The following is a 21,573-nucleotide window of genomic DNA, read 5'->3' as shown; positions in this document are numbered from 1 at the left end:
GAAAGATGTGCACCACCCAATCCTCGAGCAGAAAAGCTCTGCCCAGGCAAGTGTCCAAGAGCGCACCATTAAATTGAAGGGACTGGCATGGTGAGGCTTCTTGATGGCCAGAGAGAAGCCCAAGCTTCGCAAAAAGCGGCACATACAGAACAGATGTGGCGGCACCTGGACACCTGCTCTCGGGAGCGAGCTTGGAAGAGACAGTCACCAAGGTAGAGATGCTGTAACTCCTGAGGCGAGCAGCAGCCACTGCGAGCAGCCTAATGAATACCAAAGACAGACAAAATGGCAGAACTTTAAACTGGTAGTGGCATTGACCCACAATGAATCTCAGATACTCTCTGTGCTTGATGTGAATTGACACATGGAAGTAGGCATCCTAAAGATCCAGGGAAACCAACCAGTCCTGTTGGTTCTGGGCTTGGAGGATCTGGGTCAGTCACATATGCAACAAGTCTTCCTACATCACTGTCCTCTTCAACCCTTATCGCCCTCAACTTATACTCCTTGCTATTATATAAACCTGATCTTCCCTCTGGACTTTGCTACACTGGCAACTTCCCACACTACTCTGCCAACATCTCCTGCTCCCCACAACCTGTTCTTGTGTAGGTACAAATTCAGTAGTCTCAGATCCAAGATGGGATGCAAACCCTTGTCCTCCTTTGGAACCAGATAGTAAACTGAATACCAGCCTCTGTCTTGTTCTACGCACAGTACGTACGAGTTCTATCGCACCCTTCACTAGAAGTGGACAAACCTCCTTCAAAAAGAAGTGCAGAATCAAAAGAGAGCAGGATGGGTGATGGTCTGGGTGGCATTGAGTGAAAGGGTGACAATGACTGGTGAATAACCTGTAAGGCCCAAGCATCAGTTGTGGAGTGTTACCATTGCAAGCTGAACTAGGAAATTCACCTTGCCACTGCGGACTGATGAAAGAAGTGACCTTCACAGGGACCTTGCACCTGAGGCAGTAGGGAACACTGCAGAGGTGGAGACACCACCTCTGGGAGCTCCTCTGCCTCCATCTCTGGGGAAACAGCACAGTTGCCTTTTGCCCAAGGGTGCTTGACCTCTTCAACAGTGGGCGTAGGAGGTGGAGGGCTGAGACCCACTACATCTGCTAGCAGGAGTTGAAGGCTTTTGTACTGTCAGACCCAAACACTTCACAGTGGCCTTAAAGGACTGGAACCTTTGCAAGGAGTCATCAGCCTTAGCCCCAAAGAGGTTATGCCCATAAAACGTTATATCGAGGAGCTTTGCCTCCACGTCATCTGAGACCCCTGAGGTCCTCATCCAGGAGTGCCTCCTAACCACTATGCCTGTAGCCATTGCCCATCCCACAGAGTCAGCCATGTCATGTCCAGACTGTAAAATCTGTTGGAATGCTTCATGCCATCCTGAACTAGATTCTCAAAGCCCTCCCCCTCACCTCTCCAACAGGCACGTGTTCAGCAGCTCCAGAGACTGCTAGCCAGAGGGCAAATGAAAATGTAGCCAGAGCATAGAAAGCATGTACCCCTCTAAAGGCAAAAAGCCTTCATCCCCCATGCATCCAAACACTTGATTTCTCTATCTGGCGGTGGAGAAGGCAACATGGACTTTTTATTAGGTTGGCAGTTGCAGCCTACATCACCCAAGCTCACCGGATAGCTGTGGTTGGACAGAAAGGGTCTGATAGCACCAGGTAGTGTTTATATGCCAGTACCCGGTGAACTGCAGAGGCAGAGGCAGGTTGTCCACAGGTTTCCAGTACAAGAGCCTCTACTGCCGAGTTCAAAGGAAGTTAGGTCTCGTTCCAAGGACCTTCTTCTAGAACGTCCATTTGTTCAAACTGAACCTTCAGCTTGAAAGGGGTCTCCACATTGGAAAGAAGCATGTGGAAGACAGCTCCAACAGTCCTTGCCCCCTCACCATAGAACTCTTCTGGAAAGTCCCTTGTGTCTCTAGGGGACAGGGATTACATCACTAAAGAGATGGGAACACCCTCTTCATCAAAGATTTCTCCCATTTTCAACATGAACGCCCCCATAGGAAGCTGAGCATACTCCATAGGAGCTCCGGTGTCACCGAGGTGGAGAAGACCAGTGATAACTATTGAATGGGTCAGTGCAAGGACGGTTGCTCTCCTTTAAGAGCCAGAGTCAAGCCCTTAGGCATGCTGTCACAGTGCTTCATAGGATCCTTGCCGGCCTGTCCAAGCACGGTGGGTCCTGAAGGCACAGCCGGAATGAAGCCACCAGAGCTGGGGCCTTGGTAAAGATTACAAGCATCATCAAGCTGAAAGCCTACCAATCCTCCGGGGTGGAGGATTGGGTGGGAAATGGTGAATGTGGAGCCACCGCTGAGGGGTCCATGAGGTGGTGACTCCTCTTCTTTTACGAGGAGGAAGGGAGATGCCAAATGGAACTACTGGGTGAATGTGACCTCTGGTAGTGCTGCTTTTTTCTCCTTCTCCTTTTGGGCCAGAGTCTAGTCTTCTATTCCCTGCTCTTGACCTCCACTCTGCACCCTGAATGAAAACATTTAGCTTTCTGAAGAATAAAGAATTGGACATTTCTACTTGGGCATTATGGGCCTCATAGGTTTCCAGATATCCTGCCACTAATTCTGGCGGGATACCGGGAAACAGGCCTACCGTTACCGGTGCCTGATATGCCAGTAATTCCAGGATATTCCAGGTGCCAGGTGCCGGCAACAGCGGTCATTCCTCATTTCATGGATTACCATAGGGCACCAATGGGGGGAGAACTGCAGGTATTTTTGGCACTGGTATCACGTTTATGTTTTGCGCCACCTGTAACACCTCCACTGGGGAAAGAAAAGCCAACCGTTGGCCAGGGGAAACAGGTGAGGGAGAGAGGGGATGAAGAGGGAACGGGGTGGAGAAAAGGGAGCCCAGTGTCAGATAGGTGCCTGTTATTTGTGTGAGGTCAAGGGAGGAGAAGGAGGCCCAACAGGCCAAGCAGAGAATGGACTGTGGAGAAGAACATGGAGAACTGCTGAAGGAGTGGGCAAGGTGGCTATTGGTTGTGTTGTGAAAGTGTTGTTAGTTTGAATGTACATGCAAGGTTTGTGAGTGATAACGGGAGGGTAGGGAGTGACGGGGGGAGCTGGCTGAGGAAGTTAAAGAAAAGTGTATGAGATGGAAGGTGGGACCGGAGAGTAGTAGTGTGGAGATGGAAATAGTAGTAGTGTGCAAAGGGGAATATTACAAGTGTGGAGAGGGGGAGTGGGGGAACTAGTGTGGGGAGGGGGGATTAGTAGTGTGAAGAAGAGAGAGTCGTAGTAGAGTTAAGAAAGGGGTTTAGTGGTAGAGTTGAGAGGAGGGAGTAGTAGGGAGTTGTTACAAGGCAAGTATCTTGAAGGCAGCAGGTAAACTGTAATCAGGTTTCTTTATTAAGTTTAATCAAGAAGGACAGTAATCAGGATAAGATCATAAGGAGCTGGAATGGAGCGCACTGGTTCCCACCACCCAGGCTACATAGCTCCAACTGCCTGGGCTGGAACAAACATTCAAGCACAAAGATCAGAAGGGGTTAGGTATTAGTGAGGTGAACATCAAAGATAAAGAAGTGGAAGTGTGAGGGTGACAGAGGAGAGAAAGTGGTTGGAGTAGTAGGAAGGAGAATAGGAGGAGAAAGGGAGAGTGACAGGTAGACAAAACCAGGGCATGGAAGGAAAGGAACAAGTGGGGCCTGAGTGCTTGACGGCACTGAACCTGACATAATACCACATTACGGTACTAGGATTAGGGACCATATAGATTATTTCCAGAGGGAGTTTAGAGAGAGCAGGCATAATGCCTTTAGGCCAAAACCAGCAGACAGTTGGCTTCTTACATAGTAGGGGGTACCTATGTCTAGTAACAAACCTGGGGTTGAGGAATACCTGGGTTAGGAAGGGAACAACCCACACTTAACTAGAGAGAGGAAAGGCTCTTAGTAAACCCATTGCATTTTCAAAAAAATAAAAACCCTTGAACTAGCTTCAGCCATCTGATATATAACATTCAACCAAAGAAAACCAAGTCTACAACTCCCAGAATTCCATTGATGGAGAAATGCAAGCCCAGGTCATTTTGTGTCACCTAAATAGTTATTATAGATTTAAATGGTTAATTAGTTTGACAGAATGTATGAGTTGCCTTCAAGCAAATGTGCTGGTGGGCCAGGGTAATAGTTTGTGCAACCAGGTTGTTTGTTGAAGACTGGAAAAATAATTGAAAAGCAAAGAATATTGTTTATACAATGATGGCTTATAATTATAAATTGGAAACGTCACTGCTTAATTGCAATTCAGAAAATCTTGAATGAAAACGATCAAGCCAATCACACACACGGTGCGTGCAGGGATAATCTGTTGATGGCACCAAAGAGAAATGAGGGGGCAAGAAATGCACTCCAATATATGCTAACTAATGTCTGTAAACCGAATTTTAAAGACTCCCAGTTCAATTTTTTTTTTCCTCGAAGGTCCTATGTACCTCATCTGGGCACAAAAATAAATGAAATGTTAGGCTCTGTTGGGGATAACAAACAAAGTAAACGTATTAGCACAATATGGCACACTAATGCATCAGAGGAACCCCTTTGAAATGTTATTAAAACCCAATTCGTGCAACAATTTCATTTCCAGAGGGGGAAAACAGTTCGAACGAGGGCTTAGAGAAAGGTTTGTCAGTGTTACAAGGTTAGATCATTTGCTTTCCCTAAAATGTATCCATATGATGTGGGATGTACTGACCCACTAAGCTCTGCCCTGCGACATCACTGCGTGCTTGGGGCACCAGAACCAGCAAAAAAGCTGCAAAAAGCCCTATGCGCGCTAAACCTAGGAAAATTGCGCTGTGAAACCGGAAAATATGGCTGCCAATCTACATTGCCTGTGTCAGTGGTGGAACAGGAGACCACACTGCTGAAACCTGTCATTGGGCTGCCCACAGAGTGCAAATGGAAACTTCATGAAAGGCAGTGCTTTATGGCAAGGAAACCCAAAGGTGCTCTGAAATCCGTTTTTCCTTGGCTGCTGAAATTGCAAAATAATGGTTCAAAACATCAGGAAATATCCAACATCCGTGCTGGGTGTTACCCATCATCCTATTTAAGGAATCCACATAAGCACACAATGTCAGGAGAAACAGAATCCATCATAAGAATATCCACATTAAAAAGTGTGCTCGTCTGTGAAAATCTGTAAAATATGGGCACAGTACCGTCAGCTGCCTGTGTGACAGCTGTCATTTAATGACATCGGAAGCTTAAACTTGTGCAGTTAAAATCAAAAGGTTGGAATTAAGTGACTTGCCATCAAAAGCAATATAGGTTGCAACTATTTAATCTCTACGTTTAAAAAGACTGTAATTAGAGATCTGTTTGCCTGTTTTGAAAATTAGAAGTTCATTTTTCAACTAAGAACAATGTAACAATTGACTTTAAAGTAAATCTGATGCAAGCCAAAGAACTTCAAAGCAAATTCCACAGTTGCCCCAACAAAAGGCATCTCTCCTGCTTCTCATCAAAGCCCAGGAACTACCAGTCAGGTGTTAATGAAGAGGGGATTTTGCTCTGCTGCTCCTGGGAAAGACAAAGCGTTTCCATGGCTGAAAAGAATATGCAGATGCAAATGTCAACAGAAACTCCTGCCAGAGGAAAGAGGCGGGAATTGCTCTTGAGCCACCAAAACTTTGGGGGTGGGACAGACAGTTTTGTTTATTCTGAAAGCACAGAAACATATATTTTTGAAAAGGACAGACACATAAATGTGCGAAAATGTAAAAATTGTAAAGTTACAGCATTGTTAATATGAAATTTCTGGTCACGTGTTAAAAGTACTCAGAACTCTGTGCTATGTTCAGGGACATGACTACAGAATTTGTGATTTTGTACCAATTGTGGTGATGCCAGAAACATGAAACTTCACATGATTATGCCCAGATATAATGCGTACATGTGTGTAAAATTGGGGATAAATCCGACATTGGGTACCAGACCAATAGTGCGAAAAATTGCCAAATCTAGACCCAAGATCTCACCGCGATGGGGCTTGGATGAATACTTGCTCCACCAAATAGGGGATATAAATATGCTATTGCTAGCAAGTTTGTAAAATTGTGAATATGTCTTGTATGAAAAATAGATTTCATGTGCAGAAACAAAGGGGAGGTTTTTCCCTGGACCATAAAACACACTGGCCCTCATTAGGACCTTGGCGGAGGACCATGGCGCTATTAGCACCATGGTCCATGGCGCTAAGCTGCCAACTCCGCCATGGGGGTTGGCGGACTTACCGCCCCATTCCGAGGTTGGCGGGGCGGTAAGTCCCCAATCCCCATTTACCCTTCCCCATTCCCATTTCTGGCCCCATAGGGCATAATGGGAGTGGGGAAGCCGTTAATTACGCCACCGTAAATTACGGTGGCGTAATTAACAACAAGGTCCCTTAGCGCCATGGATTTTAACGCCTGCTAAAAGCAGGCGTTAAAATCACCATGGCGCTAAGGGAACTCGTACTCAGGCGGTAAGGGGCGCCATGGTTTACGCCGGCGTAAACCCCTTACCGCCTGGGTCCTAATGAGGCCCACTGTCATGATGACACCCTGTTTTCTTCTCAAATCAGGGGAGAGGAAAGACCCTAACCAATAGAATACCAGGGGGTGTGCCTAGTAGAATTCAGCATACCCACCCCTTTAGAAAATACATAAATAGAGATAGCTTAGGACCTAGAGACAGACACATTCACCCACCATCCAATTGCTGGCAGAGTACTTTGCAAGAGAAATCCATATTCCAGATTCCCGACTACAGAACTTTGAAAGCAGAAAGGCCCATTTCCAAAGCTGAACCATTCTGAGCTTGCCCTTTAAAAATCCTGAAACCAGATTTTACCACAGATCTCCAAGGGGAACCCAAGAACAGTCTGGCTGTGCTGTGCTGCTTTCTAGCTAAGAATTCTTGCCAGAATCCAAAGATCCAACCCAGTAGAGCTGAGCTGTGACAAGATGGCTGCAGACCAGAACCAGAGCCTGTCAGATCCAGTCCAGTCCCACTGTGCGGTGTCCAGAGTGCCTTGCTGATTGCAAAACCAGATGTGCTAGCAGAATTCCAGTCCCGAAAATCTCTGACGGGTCCATTCCAAACATTGGTAGTGAGTATCTATAGCATAGGATTGTCCCTAGCATATGTATTATCCATACGTCATCCTATCCAAACCCATTCTCTTATTTCCTGAAGTGCATTGTTAGAATCTTTTGTCTTACCTGAACTCTTTCTCTTACCCTATAGTCCTTTGTAATAGTAGTGTTAAAAATCATCTTTGCGCTAATATATTTTCTGAAGAAAGGCGAGCGTCTCGGCAGGCCAAATCATCAACTAGTGATATCCTGGGCTGGTGGCTGCGCTGTTGTGTAGTTTGCGGCTTCATAGTCTACCCCTAGTGTAAAGAAATCTTGTTTGTCATTTTAAAAAGCAGATCTTTTGTTTGTAAATTTTGACTCTTTCTGAAAAAAAACAACCTCCACAAAAACCTTCATAACTTCGTCACTGTGTATGCTAGAAATGTACGTGTCTACTTGAAGCTAACATTTTAAGCTTTCCAATAAACCCAAAACCGCATCCCAACTCCTTATAGTTTTTCCACAATCACGCTTATCGCGCGCAGAAAAGTTTGCCGCAAATTTTTTGTTTGGTTCAAATCTATCACGTGTGAAATAGCTGTTCATTGCATCCGACCTCAGAATTAGGTTTTCAACTTGCTAGTTACTCGATAATCATTGAAAGTGTTTGTCTGATACCATACCAAGCGGCTCCCACTAGTATTGAAACCATTTTAGTGAATTAAATCCATTTTCAGTGTTTTACCATTCATTCAAAGCCACATTCAAAACCATTTTGACAAGTTTGCAATCATTCCTGTTTTTCTCTGTTTTTGCTGGAGGGAAATTGGGATTGATACTATTTTTTGTTGAATTCTCTATTCCTGAAAACTGGTTTCTCTCCTTTCATCTCTTTATCTTGCATATTGGGGTGATTGAGTAGTGTGCAGGGGGAAAGAGTAATCACATTGCATTTTTGATTGACACCCAAAAGTATTATTCTATGCTGCATTATTTTTCCTATCATTACTCCGTGTGATTAAAGAGATTTATTGTGACATCACCCCATTGGTGATCATTGTATAACCATTAAAGTAGTGTGATATATATATTGTGCAAATTCATAAAATAAATATTTTAACTTTGCAAAACAGTCTGCTTCCTGGTTCAGTGTGACCGGGGAGGGGGGGGATTCAAAGAGTGAGGCGTGATATAAGTGTACATCATTCAGAAATAAAAGAACTTATAGACATAAATAAATAATTAAGGGTTTCAATTGTGCATCCCACGCTAGGCATTGACTTAGGTGAAGTGCGGGGTTGAAATCACTTACAATGAAACAATTTCATACTGTGTACAATCGGGCCTTTTTATTGCTTCATGGGCTGCACAGTATGGGGATTCAGTATTACATATAGGTGCTATGGATTTTACTCACGTGATGTTTTGGATGCAAGGAGCGTGACTTTCCCACCAGCGAGCAAGTGGAATCCTAGCACATTAACCTGCTCCTCATCCGATGGATCTGCAAAGTCTGCAGTAAAAGGGAAAGCGAGTACACAGGTTACACTGGTTTCTTTCATTATGAAAAAGATACTAAAGGTGCATAACCATTTTAGCCTTTGGAAAGACCACCTACATATAACTATCAACTAGCTTACTTGTCTACACCAACAACTCCAGAATTTGCATTGCCATTCAGAATACTATTTGTTCTGCTCTCAGAACAGATTCACGCTCCTAAACTATATGTATGAAGCAGAGTAAATATGTTAAAAATAAACAACTGTGTGTACAGTGAGCCATCTAGTATTGCTCAATCATATAGCCGACCGAATCACATTCTGGCATTATTGTTTCAACCAGTTCTCACACAGCATGCTGGCTGTCTAAGCACACAATATCATGTTGGAGATCTTTTTAGTACGAGAACATGTTTTCTGTAACTTGATACATTTCTGTCTGGAGTTTTGTCAACACTATATGAAATATACATAATAAACAAAATAGCACCAAATAGGGGTGTTTGCCCTGGCGTAGTTCTAGCATATACTGGATTGAAAGTGGGAGCACCACATTGTGAAACGTATGGGCTTCGTGTTCCACATCCTGTTTACACCAGGTCTAACATTCGTGAACACTGCAATGGCATCTCAGTCGGGCAAGCGGGAAAACTGCAGTTTATTTGACACATTAGTTAGGGCCAGGGCAGGGTTTCAAGTGATCACTGTGGGGGGTGATGATGGAAATGCACGTTGGTGTTTATGGAGGTAGTATGCAATGATCACATTAGGACGATTTCAAGAATTTCACCACAGATCTAACAAAAGGCGGGGCAAGTAGATACAGGATGTGAATAATACTTAGATATTTAGTGGGGTGTAGGGACTGAGGATTCTAGTCTATTAGTTGCGGGTCTGATATTTGACGCTGTACACATTGAATGCATCAATTTTCAGGTGCAATGGTGGAGGCAGCGTTAGTGGAGGTAGAAGTTGCAGTCTAGGAGGCTACCTAAATGGAACTAAGCAATACATCCAGGGTCAAAGGTGTTGGGTTCATGAATGGTTCCCTGCACTGTATTACGCGCTGCGACACTCATAATATACAAGAGGGCAGCATGATCAACTGCGCCTTACACCACATCACACATGGTCACGATATTTATCTCAAAGCCGGCTGGATCGGGTGGTGAATGCTGCACTGCATATCTTTAATGCACCCACCATGTCCTCCAAAATCGGCCGTTTCAGCATGTAAGAAGTGGCGGGACACGAGAATATATTTTAGGGATGATAAAATAGATTTTTTAATACCTTGCTTATTTAGGAATGTTTGGATGAACAGGATACTGAGATCTTGTCTTTGTGAGGTCTTTGTTGGGGGCATAGAAGTATAAAATTGTTCCACAACTGCTCCATGTACCTTTCATTTGAAGGAGTGTTTAACGGATGGTGAGGTGGTGCTAGATTTTGGGGTTGGAAGCTCACACCCTCTGCTAAAGGCAATACCGAATTGAGAATAGGGTTAATTGAATTATACTTCAAATACATTTAGTGGTGTTTTAGAACTATGATGACTGATTTAGGATGCTTTTATGGAGCCAAGTTGTCGGTGGGCCGGGGGATAGGGGTAATTAGAGCCAATGAAGACTCTGGGGCATTCTTTGGCCTGGTGACTACGCCATGAAGTTTGCAGGTGTTTTAGTGGTTTCCGTTTATCTGTTATTGTCCTTGTTGTGTTGTGTGTTTGACTGGGGAAACAGCGCATTTTAAATGTCTGGTTCCATTGAGTGAAGTTTGAAAGTAATTTCATGGAACGTAAATGGTATATCAATACCAACAAAAGAAGAAGAATAATTCTCGACCATGTGAATGGATTACCCTACTTCAAGAGACCTATTTACCGGACGCTAATGGGGACCAACTGCTAAGATGCTGGGTTGGATCAATTTTCTCCTCCTCCTATTGTTCGAATTCGATAGGGGTCTACATTTGATTTTGATTCAGAAAGATTTACATTTGTTTATTCTTTCTACTAGCAAAGACAATGAAGGCCGGATCGTCTATGCGACTATTAAGATTCAAGATTCTGTTATTGGGTTACGCAGTATTTATGCCTTAAACAGTGGGGAGGGTTCATGTTTCAGGTCACTTGCCGAATTCCTTCAGAAAATGGGTCAAAATAATGTGCTGTTGAGCGGAGATTTTAATGAGAATGGACCTACTCTTAGACAGAACTAGTGGGTCTCGTCACTCTGTGAATGGAGGTACCACAGATCTGTGTATGCTCTGTTAAATGAATTTCAATGTATAGATGTGTGGATGCTTACTCAACCATCAGGTAAGTGTTACACTTTTCATTCAGGTTGTCACGATTAGTTACTGGTCAATGCACACAGAACTTCCTTCTTGCAGAAATTGATACTATACTTATATCTGACCATGCATTTGTCTTGATCGTGATCCTATTATCATTCTCAATCCCTAAGTCAAACTACTGGAAAATGAATACTGTCCTTTTGGCGAAAGAGGCTGAATTTTTTATAGCTACAAACTAGTCACAGGAAGTGAGCGCGGGGGTCTGTGGGTGCAGCTTTTAAGTGCTATATGTATGGCCTGTTGATTGGGCTCTCTAGCAAAAGAAACAATGCCAAGGAAAAGGATGCAATATCAAGGAAAGAGGCGATTCAAAAGCTTAAAAGTGAATACATAGCAAATCCCACCAAGACAACAAAGAGGCTCTGGTGCGAAAAAGTACCGGTTGAGCAAGCTGTTATCTGAGAGGTCAGACCGACTCCTTTTTAGGACACGATGTAGTTGTTACGATGAAGGGGAGAAATGCAAAATACTACTGGCACACCACCTAAGGATTCAAGAACGCGAGAGAACTGAATGTACCTCCGGTTCTGTGATGTATAAGCCAACTGACATTAACAGGGAGTTATGTGAATATTATACAAGGTTATATTTGTCAGAGGTGAAGCCAGTGATGGAGGACATAAAGAAATAGCTTAGATGCTTCGGTTTACGGTGTCTGCCAGATTCAATGAGGACTAGCTTGGATTCAGTGCTCACAGTGAATGACTTGAAGAGAGCAGCCAGCCGTTTGAATGGTGGGAAATGCCCTGGACCTGATGGTAATCCCGCCAAATTTTACAAGATCATACCAGATATGTTATTTCAGCTGTTGTTGGAAGTATTGGATGTGTTACGACTACAGGGGACGCTTCCACAATCGATGAAATACGCTTCTATATCTCTCCTGTTGAAAAAAGAAACCCCTAACCTCCATGGGCAAGTTACAGATCGATCAGTCTTATAAACATGGATAATAAGACATTTGCCAAAACATTAATGCGAATAGAAGATACGTTGATGCAAATCGTGGATCCAAACCCGTCTGGAATTGTAAATGTGATCCCTCTACCAATATGCAAAAATGTATCTTGCTGGAGAGTCAGAAACAGACTTCGGGTGTGGCTGTTCTTTCCCTTGATGCTGAAAAAGTAGTTAATTGGATAGAATCGAACTTCCTCTTTGCTTTATTGGAATGCCTTGGATTTGGGCCAGAGATGAGAAAGTGGATATCACTACTGTATTCAAAGCAGACAGCTGCAGTCAACAGAAATGGCATGCATTTCAAAAAGCTTTGAACTGGAGAGAGGTACAAGAGAGGGCTGTCCACTCTCTCCTTTGCTATTTGTACTGGCGATGGAACCATTGGCTGTGATGATTAGATTGGACACAGAAATACAAGGTGTCCAATTTGGCGAAGCATTACAGAAAGTTTGTCACTATGCTGATGACTTTCTACTTGTGATATGGGAGCTAGATTCTTCACTGCCGGGAAAAGGATGAGGTAGCTAGCAGTGTGGTTGACGAAGGAGGTTGGATTGATGGCAGATGACAATGTGAGGCACCTAATAAAGAACCTGAAAATGGATTTGGCAAGGTAGTCAGATTTGAACTTGTCTCTTTGGGGAAGGGTCAATGCTATAAAGATGACTTCAGCCCCAGGCATCACCTATGTTCTGAGTATGTTACCCCTTCATGTGACAAAGAAAAGTTCATTGGGCATAGAGAGCCTGTTACAGAGTTTTTTTTATAGGAACAGAAGCAGTCGTGCCTGAAGCTATGGAAACTACAACTCCTTTGCGAGTAGCGTGGGGTTTGGCGGTCCTGGACTTTACCCTGTTCAAACTGGTCTTTTCTGCAATTTATCTGACCCCATTCTTTGAGGAATCGCCTGATGTTTGTGCTTGAGCAGAGTCGTGCTTGACTACGGCCCTTGCTCCTGAGGCACTCCTGATAACTAGGAATGTCAAAGGGAGTGTTTCCTCTCCAGCAACTGAATTTCTGAGGAAGAAGGGGAGTAAGCTGGAAGAATTGATCAAATGGAAAATCACACAGTCACCAAAAATGTCAATTGGCTGAATACCTAGGTGCAGACTGAGGGGAAGCCTGTTTTCTGGCCCAGCTGGTTTCTGGGTGGTGTACAATTGATTGGTGTTTTACTCATGGATACAAAATGGATTCTCTTCACAGTGCTATTTACAATGAAAGACCTCAGTGAATGCACTTAGGGCGAATACAGAAAATATAGGACTGGGATTGGTGGGGTGGAAGTGGATGGTCAAAATGTTCTGAAAGATCAGCTGTCTAACTTTAAATGGAAAATGCACTTTGCATCCAATGTGTACAAGCTCCTAATGCGCAGTAAGCCTTCCAATGAGGCCCTACTCAAATCCTGGTCAGAGTCGATTGGCAAGGAAATAACAGAAGGGAGGTGGGATAAGCTGTGCAGGAATGTGGACTTGACATCAATGAATCTTGAGGAGAAAGTGCAGCAGATACAAATTCTCAACAGTGTCTACTGGACACCAGCCAAACTGTATACAAGGGGTATGAGCAGCCCTAGAGATAGAGGGGTTTATCAGCTACTTTTACTCCCTAAAAATAGGTAAATACTCCCAACAAAAATGGAAAACTGACACATAGGATGCTGTCCCCTGTTTTCATCCACACAGCTCAATGGTTTTGATTGCACCAATATTACACTTAATGCCACAATGAATCATTTGGTGCAAAGAAACATTTATTACAAACATTTCTATTTTACTCGATTATAAAATACTCCCGTTCCAAATTGGGCTCACTTTTTTACTCACGGAAAAATCATTTTATTCCCAACTTTAAAAAGCAGGGAGCAAATGAGTCTTGCTACAAAATCTTATCTAGAGCAATGGGTATGAGTGACTCGGATGCCTGTTGGGGTTGTGGCCACAGGTCTGGCTCCTTCGAGCACATGATTTGGGTGTGTGGTAAAGTAAGAACATTCTGAGTCACAGACGATGAACACGTTTTTGTGATCTAACCTGGATTCTGATAATAGTTTTGGGGAAGGGTGAACTCTTGGAGGATTGGTATAACCACACACATTCTGGTTTTTTTTACGGCTTCACTATACGCAAAAACAATCATATTACGAGATTGGAAGAATGCCACCTTTTGCTCATGGTAGGTCTGGGTGGAGGAACTTCATAAGCTGTCACTGCTTGAACGAGTTAATCTGTATGAGGAGATTTGGGGGAGGTTTTCGGAGGGAACATTATCTTTTACCATGTTCTGTTTTCCTGACCTGTTTGTCTTGTTGTATTGTATATACTCTATACTTTCCCTGCATAGGTGGCTTACCACCCTCATACACTAAGACAGCAAGTTCAATACATATTAGTCTAAGCAAAATGTGACAGAAAATTGAATTCACAAATTCTATACCACAAAGATCCCCTGCGCACAATTTAAATTGGAAACACAAAGCAACAAACACAAGCAGGAAGCAGTGGTTGATATAAGATGCTGACACCATCTGTGGTTACAGAAAATATGGAGCAATAGCACATAGAAGAAAAGATGCAATGGCTGTTCCTTTAAGAAATAAACAATGACAATCTACACTGCAGAAGACAGGAGGGAAGCAGCCTTTTTTTCAGAACCTGAAACTATAAAACACAAAGAATTTGTGACATGGCACCGGTAGACAATGTTAGGAAATAAACTTGCCAAAAGCCCAGACAACTTAGAATATCTCAATACATACACAGTTAACAACAATTAGCACCCTGGGTGCGGGGAACACCCAATCAGGTTCCTTGGAATGAGGGCTTGAACTACTGATCTAAGCCTACGTTCCATGCAACCCAATGCCTGCTTCCCCTGCTCTGTAGCGCCACAGCTTCACTCTGTCTTTCTTTGCCGGTCACCATGGAAATGGAAGAGGGGCTCCTTTGGAGTACCGCCTTCCAGCTTTGTGGCGGCCCTCTTATGTAAGTATTTTCCTTCCATGAAGGGAACGGTGCAGGGTGTCCCGTTCATAGAAATAAAATAAACTGCTCTCGGCACCCCGGGTTACAGCATTGGCAACCAGGGTGCTATTAGCGTTAAGCACCTGTTCAAAGGGCTGGAACGGGTATTAACATCCCGGGTCCAGGAGAATGGAATCAAGAACAGGAAGGTAATGGACTGAGATTATTCCTGCCAAACAGAAATGAGATGCCCAAAACCCAACCTACAAACCCCAGAAAGACCCTGCGGGAATGGTGGAACAACAGAAAACGAGGGAAAGCAGGGGGTCACAGAAATTCTCTCCAACCCCAATTGAAAATTAATCTCATCAGCACATGGAGAAAGCCACAAGGAAACCGAACTGCATGAGCACCTTGCAATGGTGATTGAAAAGGGGGTGGGGCAAGAGCCCTTCTTAAAGTCTTCCATGTGAAGTATTTACCCCTAAAGGATAGCTTAGAACAGGGAGACCAATGGGAACTGCCATGTGTGCTGAAAGAGGGTAGGCTGGGCTATAAAAGCCAGGCAAGCACAGCGGAGACTAAACAGTGTTCGGGTGAAAGCAGGTGAAACAAGAGGCGAGGCTTAGGGCGGGCGATGGAGTGCTAAGGAGACTGTCTGTTTATTTATATAGCGCTCCAAACCCAAAGGTATCTAGGCGCATTACAAGTTTCTTAAAGTTACATGTTACAGGTCACACAGTATACAATACATGAATATACATGATTATACAATTACAGGAAAATATGTACATAGATTTTTTTTTACATGGTTTTATATCAGAATATATATATATATATATATATATATATATATATATATATATATATATATATATATATATATATATATAAGATTTGCAAAGCTATACTGGCAGTACTGATATAGTTATCAATGAGAAAACAGAAGGTCCAAACTTGTATTAGTTATAGATCCTTAGCAAAAAGCCACCTTTTTGTTTTATTTCTAAAGCTAAAGAAGGCTACGTCAGATCTTAAGTCTGTTGGCAAGGAGTTCCATCGTTGTGCTGCTATGATAGGAAAGATACTTCCCCCCCCCCTCCCTTCTTAAGATTATAGCTGGGGACCTTGAGACAGTGTGAATACACGGTCCTGGTGGGACGAGCAGAAACGTTTTTAGTAAATGTATCCACTAGGTATTTTGGGGCTGAATTGGCTAGGCATTTGTCAGTAATGGTTAAATCTTTAAGTTGTATTCTGTCATTGACCGATAGCCACTTAGCAGTGCGTCTGGAATCAGAGATATGTTGCATTCTCTGAATACTTAGCGCAGTTCGCACTGCATTATTTTGAAGTATTTGAAGTTTATTGATGTTATGTTTACTTGAACCGAGGTATATTGCATTACAATAGTCTAGGTTTGAAAGAACTAGGGCTCTACCTAGGGTCATACAGCTAGCTGAAGAGAGGAACTGTTTGCAGGCATGGATGAGCTTACAAGTATGTGCTGTAGCCGAAGCAATGGCATTGACCTGCCGATGTAAATTCAGTGCTGAATCTAGGTGGAAGCCCAGGGTTTAACATCCTTGGCGACTATAAGATCAATACCGTTGATGTTAAATGATTGAAACAGGGTGCTGAGTTTGTTGAGTTTGGTTGTTGCTCCAATGAGTTCAGTCGTTTCATCATTCAGACAGAGGCCATGCAAGGACATCCATGTCTGAATAATTAGAGCGATTTTGTTCAGCAAGGCAGAGTCGGAGTCATAATCGCCAGACATGGGTAAGAGAATCTGGGTGTCAGGTGTAGGTGGCACCCAGATTATATAGGTCATCAAACAGGGGCTTTGTGAAAAGATTGTACATCGTGGGCGATACGCAAAAACCTTGCAGAACTCCACAGGTTATTGGTGCAGGCACTGCTGATGCAGAGAGAGAGAGAAGACTCTTATGGACCGACTGTCTAGAAAGGATTGAATCCAATCCATTGCTTCCTGTGAAAAGTCGGAAGCTGCAGATACGTGCTTACAAAGCACTTTATAGTCAACTAGAAAAAACAAGGCTGAGAGATCTAGTAGGAGGAGAAGAGCCACTTTTCCTTTATCCTTTAGGTCGTCCATTTGGTTTTTCAGATCAATCAATGCTGTTTCCGCGCCATGTTTGGGTCTAAATCCTGACTGTTGGAGACCCAGAAGATTATAAGTCTCTAGGTAGGTTTAAGGGCAGCCAGATTGGAGTCGTACCAAGAGTTGCACTTTTTGGAAGGCTTCAGTCAGACCCTCTTGACAGGGGCAAGAGTATCAAGAGTGTTGCGATTAAGGTTAGTGAGGGCTGTGTCAGGGTGGGAGTCAGCCGCAGGAATGAGAGGAGGAGAGTAGGTGGAGGCAAAGGCAACCACTGTCACTTTTTTCATGGGTCTGGTGACCTTGAAGCCGAGTGGCTGTGCCGGGTGTGTCACTGCAAGAGGGGAGGAGAGCTTCAGGTGTGTTGATAGAAGAGAGTGGTCGGTCCAAGACAGCGAGGCAGTGAGAGGGATAGAGAGTGGGATGTCAGTGGAGATGAGAGCATCCAACATGTGGCCCGCAGTCTGAGTGGCGTCAGAGGGTAGGATAGAGAGGGGGAGAGAGTCGCATAGGTTGCGGAAAGGTCATGCGGAGTCAGCAGAGTCCAGATGGATGTTGAGATCACCCAGCAGGAGGAGTAAAATAGAGAGGAGGCCAGGTCAGCCCATTCCAAAAGGAAGTGAGGGGCCTGTCCAGGAGGCCGATAGAAGGTGGCCATGAGAAGAGTTAGGGGAGAGCAAGAGCCTGCAGACTAGGCTCTCGGAGGAGGAGTAGGCCCGAGTAGGGATAATGGACACAGGTATCTATTCAGAGAATATCAGCCATACTCCACCACCTGTCCTCTTTGTCCTGGGCGCAGAAAGGATTTTGTAGCCTTCAGGGAGGAGTGTGTCAAAGCTTGTGACAGAGCTATCCTTGAACCATGTCTCAGTGATGGCGAGCACATCAAGATCCATGAGTTCGAGAAGGTTGCAGATGTCAGACGAGTGTTTTACAGCGCATGGTTGAAATGGAGCAGCTTGCCATCCTTAAAAGTCTTCCACGGAGGGCACAGGGGATGGTGGGTTGAGGACCCCGAACCATGATGGTTTAGTTGAAGCAGACACTAATGATGACTCTGGAAATGGCAAAGAGGTCCAGAAGAACCTCCCAACGAGTGACACCATTAATGGGAGAAGAGGCGAGACGAGGCGATAGGAGAGAGAAAGCCGACCAAGTAGCAAGTCCAAAGGTCATGTGCGTTAACGAAGAAAAGAAGGTCAGTGAGAGTCTCTCTGGCGCAACCCGTGACATAGGTGTCTGCGATAGGAAGGACTGGGGTGGAGCCCAGTATCTCCTCCTTAAGTTTCTTCCAACCAGTTCTAGTGATGGAGAAGGATAGGAGACAGTGAAGCAGTAAGATAAAATAGGAGAGATAAACAAATAGCTAGCGGTAGTGGTGAGGAGGACACTTACCAGTCTGAAAGTACTTCAGCACAAGGAGGGAGGGGGAGCACAAGGGCAGAGACAGAGGGTAGTGCACACAGATAGTACAATTTTAGCAGATCAGAATGAAAGCACAAAGTAGCCAATGGGCACGGCTAAGATCGTTTTATTTTTATTTTTAGCAGAACAGGTACAAAACCCAAAGTGGCCACTTTCTGACAGCAAAGGGGGAGAGCTAGTTGCGATTTTAGGCAAACAGCATGTTAATTCATCAAGGGGCACACAAAAGCAGTGTAGCCCTGATGTGGAATGGTGGAATGCCCTATTTGCTGGGACTTCTGCAAGCAGCAACAACAATAAACTACAAATGATTCCAAATAACACTCTCAGTGCAGCAATAATATATACCAAAGAGGGAACACATGTCCACTGCAAGAAGAAATGCTCACTGGTAACCTATTTGTGAGCACATTATCTTTAAGACCCTTGCCATCAATGACAAATGTCTCTCAAACTCTACCCTGAGGTACCATATTCACCAAAGCTCAATCTAGACCCACATGTTCCCCCTACTCCCACCAATTTACCATCCGAAGATTCAGGAGGAAGTGATCGGGGGTGCCAGTTTCCCGTTCATCGCTGCCAAGAATTAGAACTCCTTCCCTCTATCATTGCGATCCGAACAATCTTACTGAATCTTCAAGAAACACCTTAAGACTACTCTTTTCCTCTGAGGGACAACCATCTGATCTGTTCTCATGTACCCACTGTTCTATAAGCACCTAATCAATACTACTGTCTACAACTAGTGCCTTGATGCCCCCTAGTTTAGAGCACTTAATACATGTAAAAATAAATAAATACATAAACCAGCTCACGACTCAAGAGCAGACTTACCTGGGAATAGGCTAGAAAGACTGACTGGAGGTTTGTTGGTATCAATGGTTAGCTTGTGGTTTGCATTTTTCAAAGGCTGGACCGGAAAGCAAACTAACTTCAGCGGGAGAAGGAATTTACATTGTACTACCCTTGGCACACCTGAAATAGAAACATGGATGTCATTACTCAGATCCATCAATGGGCAACGGTTTAGACATTTACGATATACAGTGGGGCTGTCAACAATAACACAACTCGGTATGCAAACACGTACTAGGTCTGATTTACACAATACAAAGGTTACAAAAGGAATGTCAGCCCATACCCTTCTGGCCAACTTATTTGTATTTTTTTTGTAAAGTGCTGGAACGAGAGCCCTGAGGCATGTGAGCGCTGCAACAGACAAACAACAAAAAACACATGAAAAGGCTAGAGGAATTCCAAGGGTGAGCACATAGGGGTGTGCAGTTATTCAAAGTGAATGGTTTTCAGATTTCGTTTGAAACTGACAAGACAAAGTTTCAGGATCTAACACCCGGCAAAACGCTAATAACAGACACTATAGACGAAACCAAACTGCTCTCCCGGAGCGGGAGACATCACTGCATAGAAATGTGCTCGAACTCAGAGCGGTTTGCTGGGCGCTCAAGTCATTCTTCCCAATCTTGAAGAACTGGATGGTCAAAGTCCTCACAGACAACACCACCACAATGTATTATCTGCCAAAGCAAAGAGGAACCAGATCGAGGACATTGTCCAAGGAAGCTCAACTGACCTGGCGCTGGGCCATTACCCTTGGGATCAGCATTCAGGCATTCCACCTACCGTGGATCCAAAATCAGACAGCGGACATCCTCAGCTGGCAAGTGTCCCAAAACCACCAATGGGAGCTCGACTTTTTCCGATGCTGCAGTCGTTATTACAGCACTGGGGTCAGCCAACAGTGGACCCGTTAGCCACAATACACAACAAAAAGTGTACCAATTATGCCAGCAGGATGCCCCAAAAGGGCTCAATGGGAAACGCCTTCTCTTTTCCATGGGAGGGCCTCGTCGCATACGCATTCCTGCTGTTCCCGATCCTGCACAGGACCATACAGACGATTGAGCGGCACACATGCAAGGTAATTCTTATTGCACCAGACTGGCCTCTTCAGACCTGGTACTCCGATGTGGTAAAGCTCTCCAGGGACAAACCCATCCGACTCAGCATTCGACCAGACATCAGAACACAAGGCAAGGGGAAAATTCTACACCACGACCTCCAATCACTCCGTCTAACGGCGTGGCTCCTGAATTCACAGAGTTCAGATGCCTAAACATATCACAGGACTGCAGACAAATCCTAGAGGTAGTGAGAGCCCCTGCCACCAACAAGTCAAGTCGAAGCGATTTTGCAGGCAGTGCGAAACCCAATGCGTGGAACACCAGGAAAGGCTGAATACTTTCCCGGTGACTCCAGATGAGGTACTGCCATACCTTCTGGGCCTGGCCAAACAGGGCCTGGCCCACAATTCTATTAAAGTGCATTTGGCGGCAATCTCTAGGTACACGAGAAGGGAGAAAAGCGTTTCCCTCTACAGACACAGGCTCATAACGAATTTTCACAAACAGCCTTTTCAAAGGTTTTCCACCAGTATAACTAATATCGCCGGAATGGAGCCTCAACACCGTACTGTCAGGGCTCATGAGGAAACCGTTTGAACCTATGGCATCTGCACCACTAAGATAGCCGTTGTGGAAAGTGGCTATTACGTCAGCTAGGAGGGTGTCAGAGCTGCAAGCCCTTGTAGTTAACCAACACCTATCTGCGTTTCCAGAAGGACAGGGTCTCCTCATGACAAACCTGCGATTTGTTCCCAAAGTCCCCACAGACTTTCACAAAAATTCCACGATAGCCTTGCCAGTTTTCTTCAGCAAGCCTTCGTCACCGGGAGAGGTGGCATTGCACTTACTTAACCAGAAGCAAGCGTTAAAATGCTGCATTGGATTCCAAGATGGCCACCTCCTAGTGCAGTCACTGTCAATTGAGCTCCGTCCCCAAAAGAAGCCCACCTCGGCATATAAAAAGCAAAGTCCGGTCAGAGCTCCACTAATAGCCAACATAACCCCGGAAAGCCGGTGGCGAGGCGCCTGCACTCCTCAAAAGTAAAAGCATAGAGAAAAAAGGGAAGATCCTCGCCGATGCACCAGCTGCGCAGTTCAAGACTCCTTCAATAAGCAGACAAGAGGGGCAGAGAAGCACAGCACGCAGGTTGACGGTGGCTAGGGGAAGCAGCAAGCCCTTATCTGGTGGGTGCTGGTGGCT

The 21,573-nt window shown here is 44.5% G+C and overlaps 1 protein-coding gene across 5 annotated transcripts in view; it reads right to left on the bottom strand.

The window, feature by feature from the left end:
- The window catches only part of BBS9 (Bardet-Biedl syndrome 9), a 3,505,410-nt gene that overhangs the window by 1,834,475 nt on the left and 1,649,362 nt on the right, over window positions 1–21,573 (bottom strand). For all 5 annotated transcript variants that reach the window (XM_069613236.1, XM_069613237.1, XM_069613239.1 and 2 more), the window contains 2 exons: window positions 19,285–19,425; window positions 8,532–8,627 (listed from right to left, as the gene is read on the bottom strand). In XM_069613236.1, coding sequence (XP_069469337.1) covers window positions 8,532–8,627; window positions 19,285–19,425 — 237 coding nt within the window. The remainder of the gene's footprint in view (window positions 1–8,531; window positions 8,628–19,284; window positions 19,426–21,573) is intronic.

This window comes from Ambystoma mexicanum, chromosome 5p (assembly GCF_040938575.1).
Source record: "Ambystoma mexicanum isolate Mex_15411 chromosome 5p, UKY_AmexF1_1, whole genome shotgun sequence".
In the NCBI taxonomy this organism is placed as follows: Eukaryota; Metazoa; Chordata; class Amphibia; order Caudata; family Ambystomatidae; genus Ambystoma; species Ambystoma mexicanum.
The sequence above is the reverse complement of the archived record's forward strand: the minus strand, read 5'-3'. Positions and strand labels throughout refer to the sequence as shown.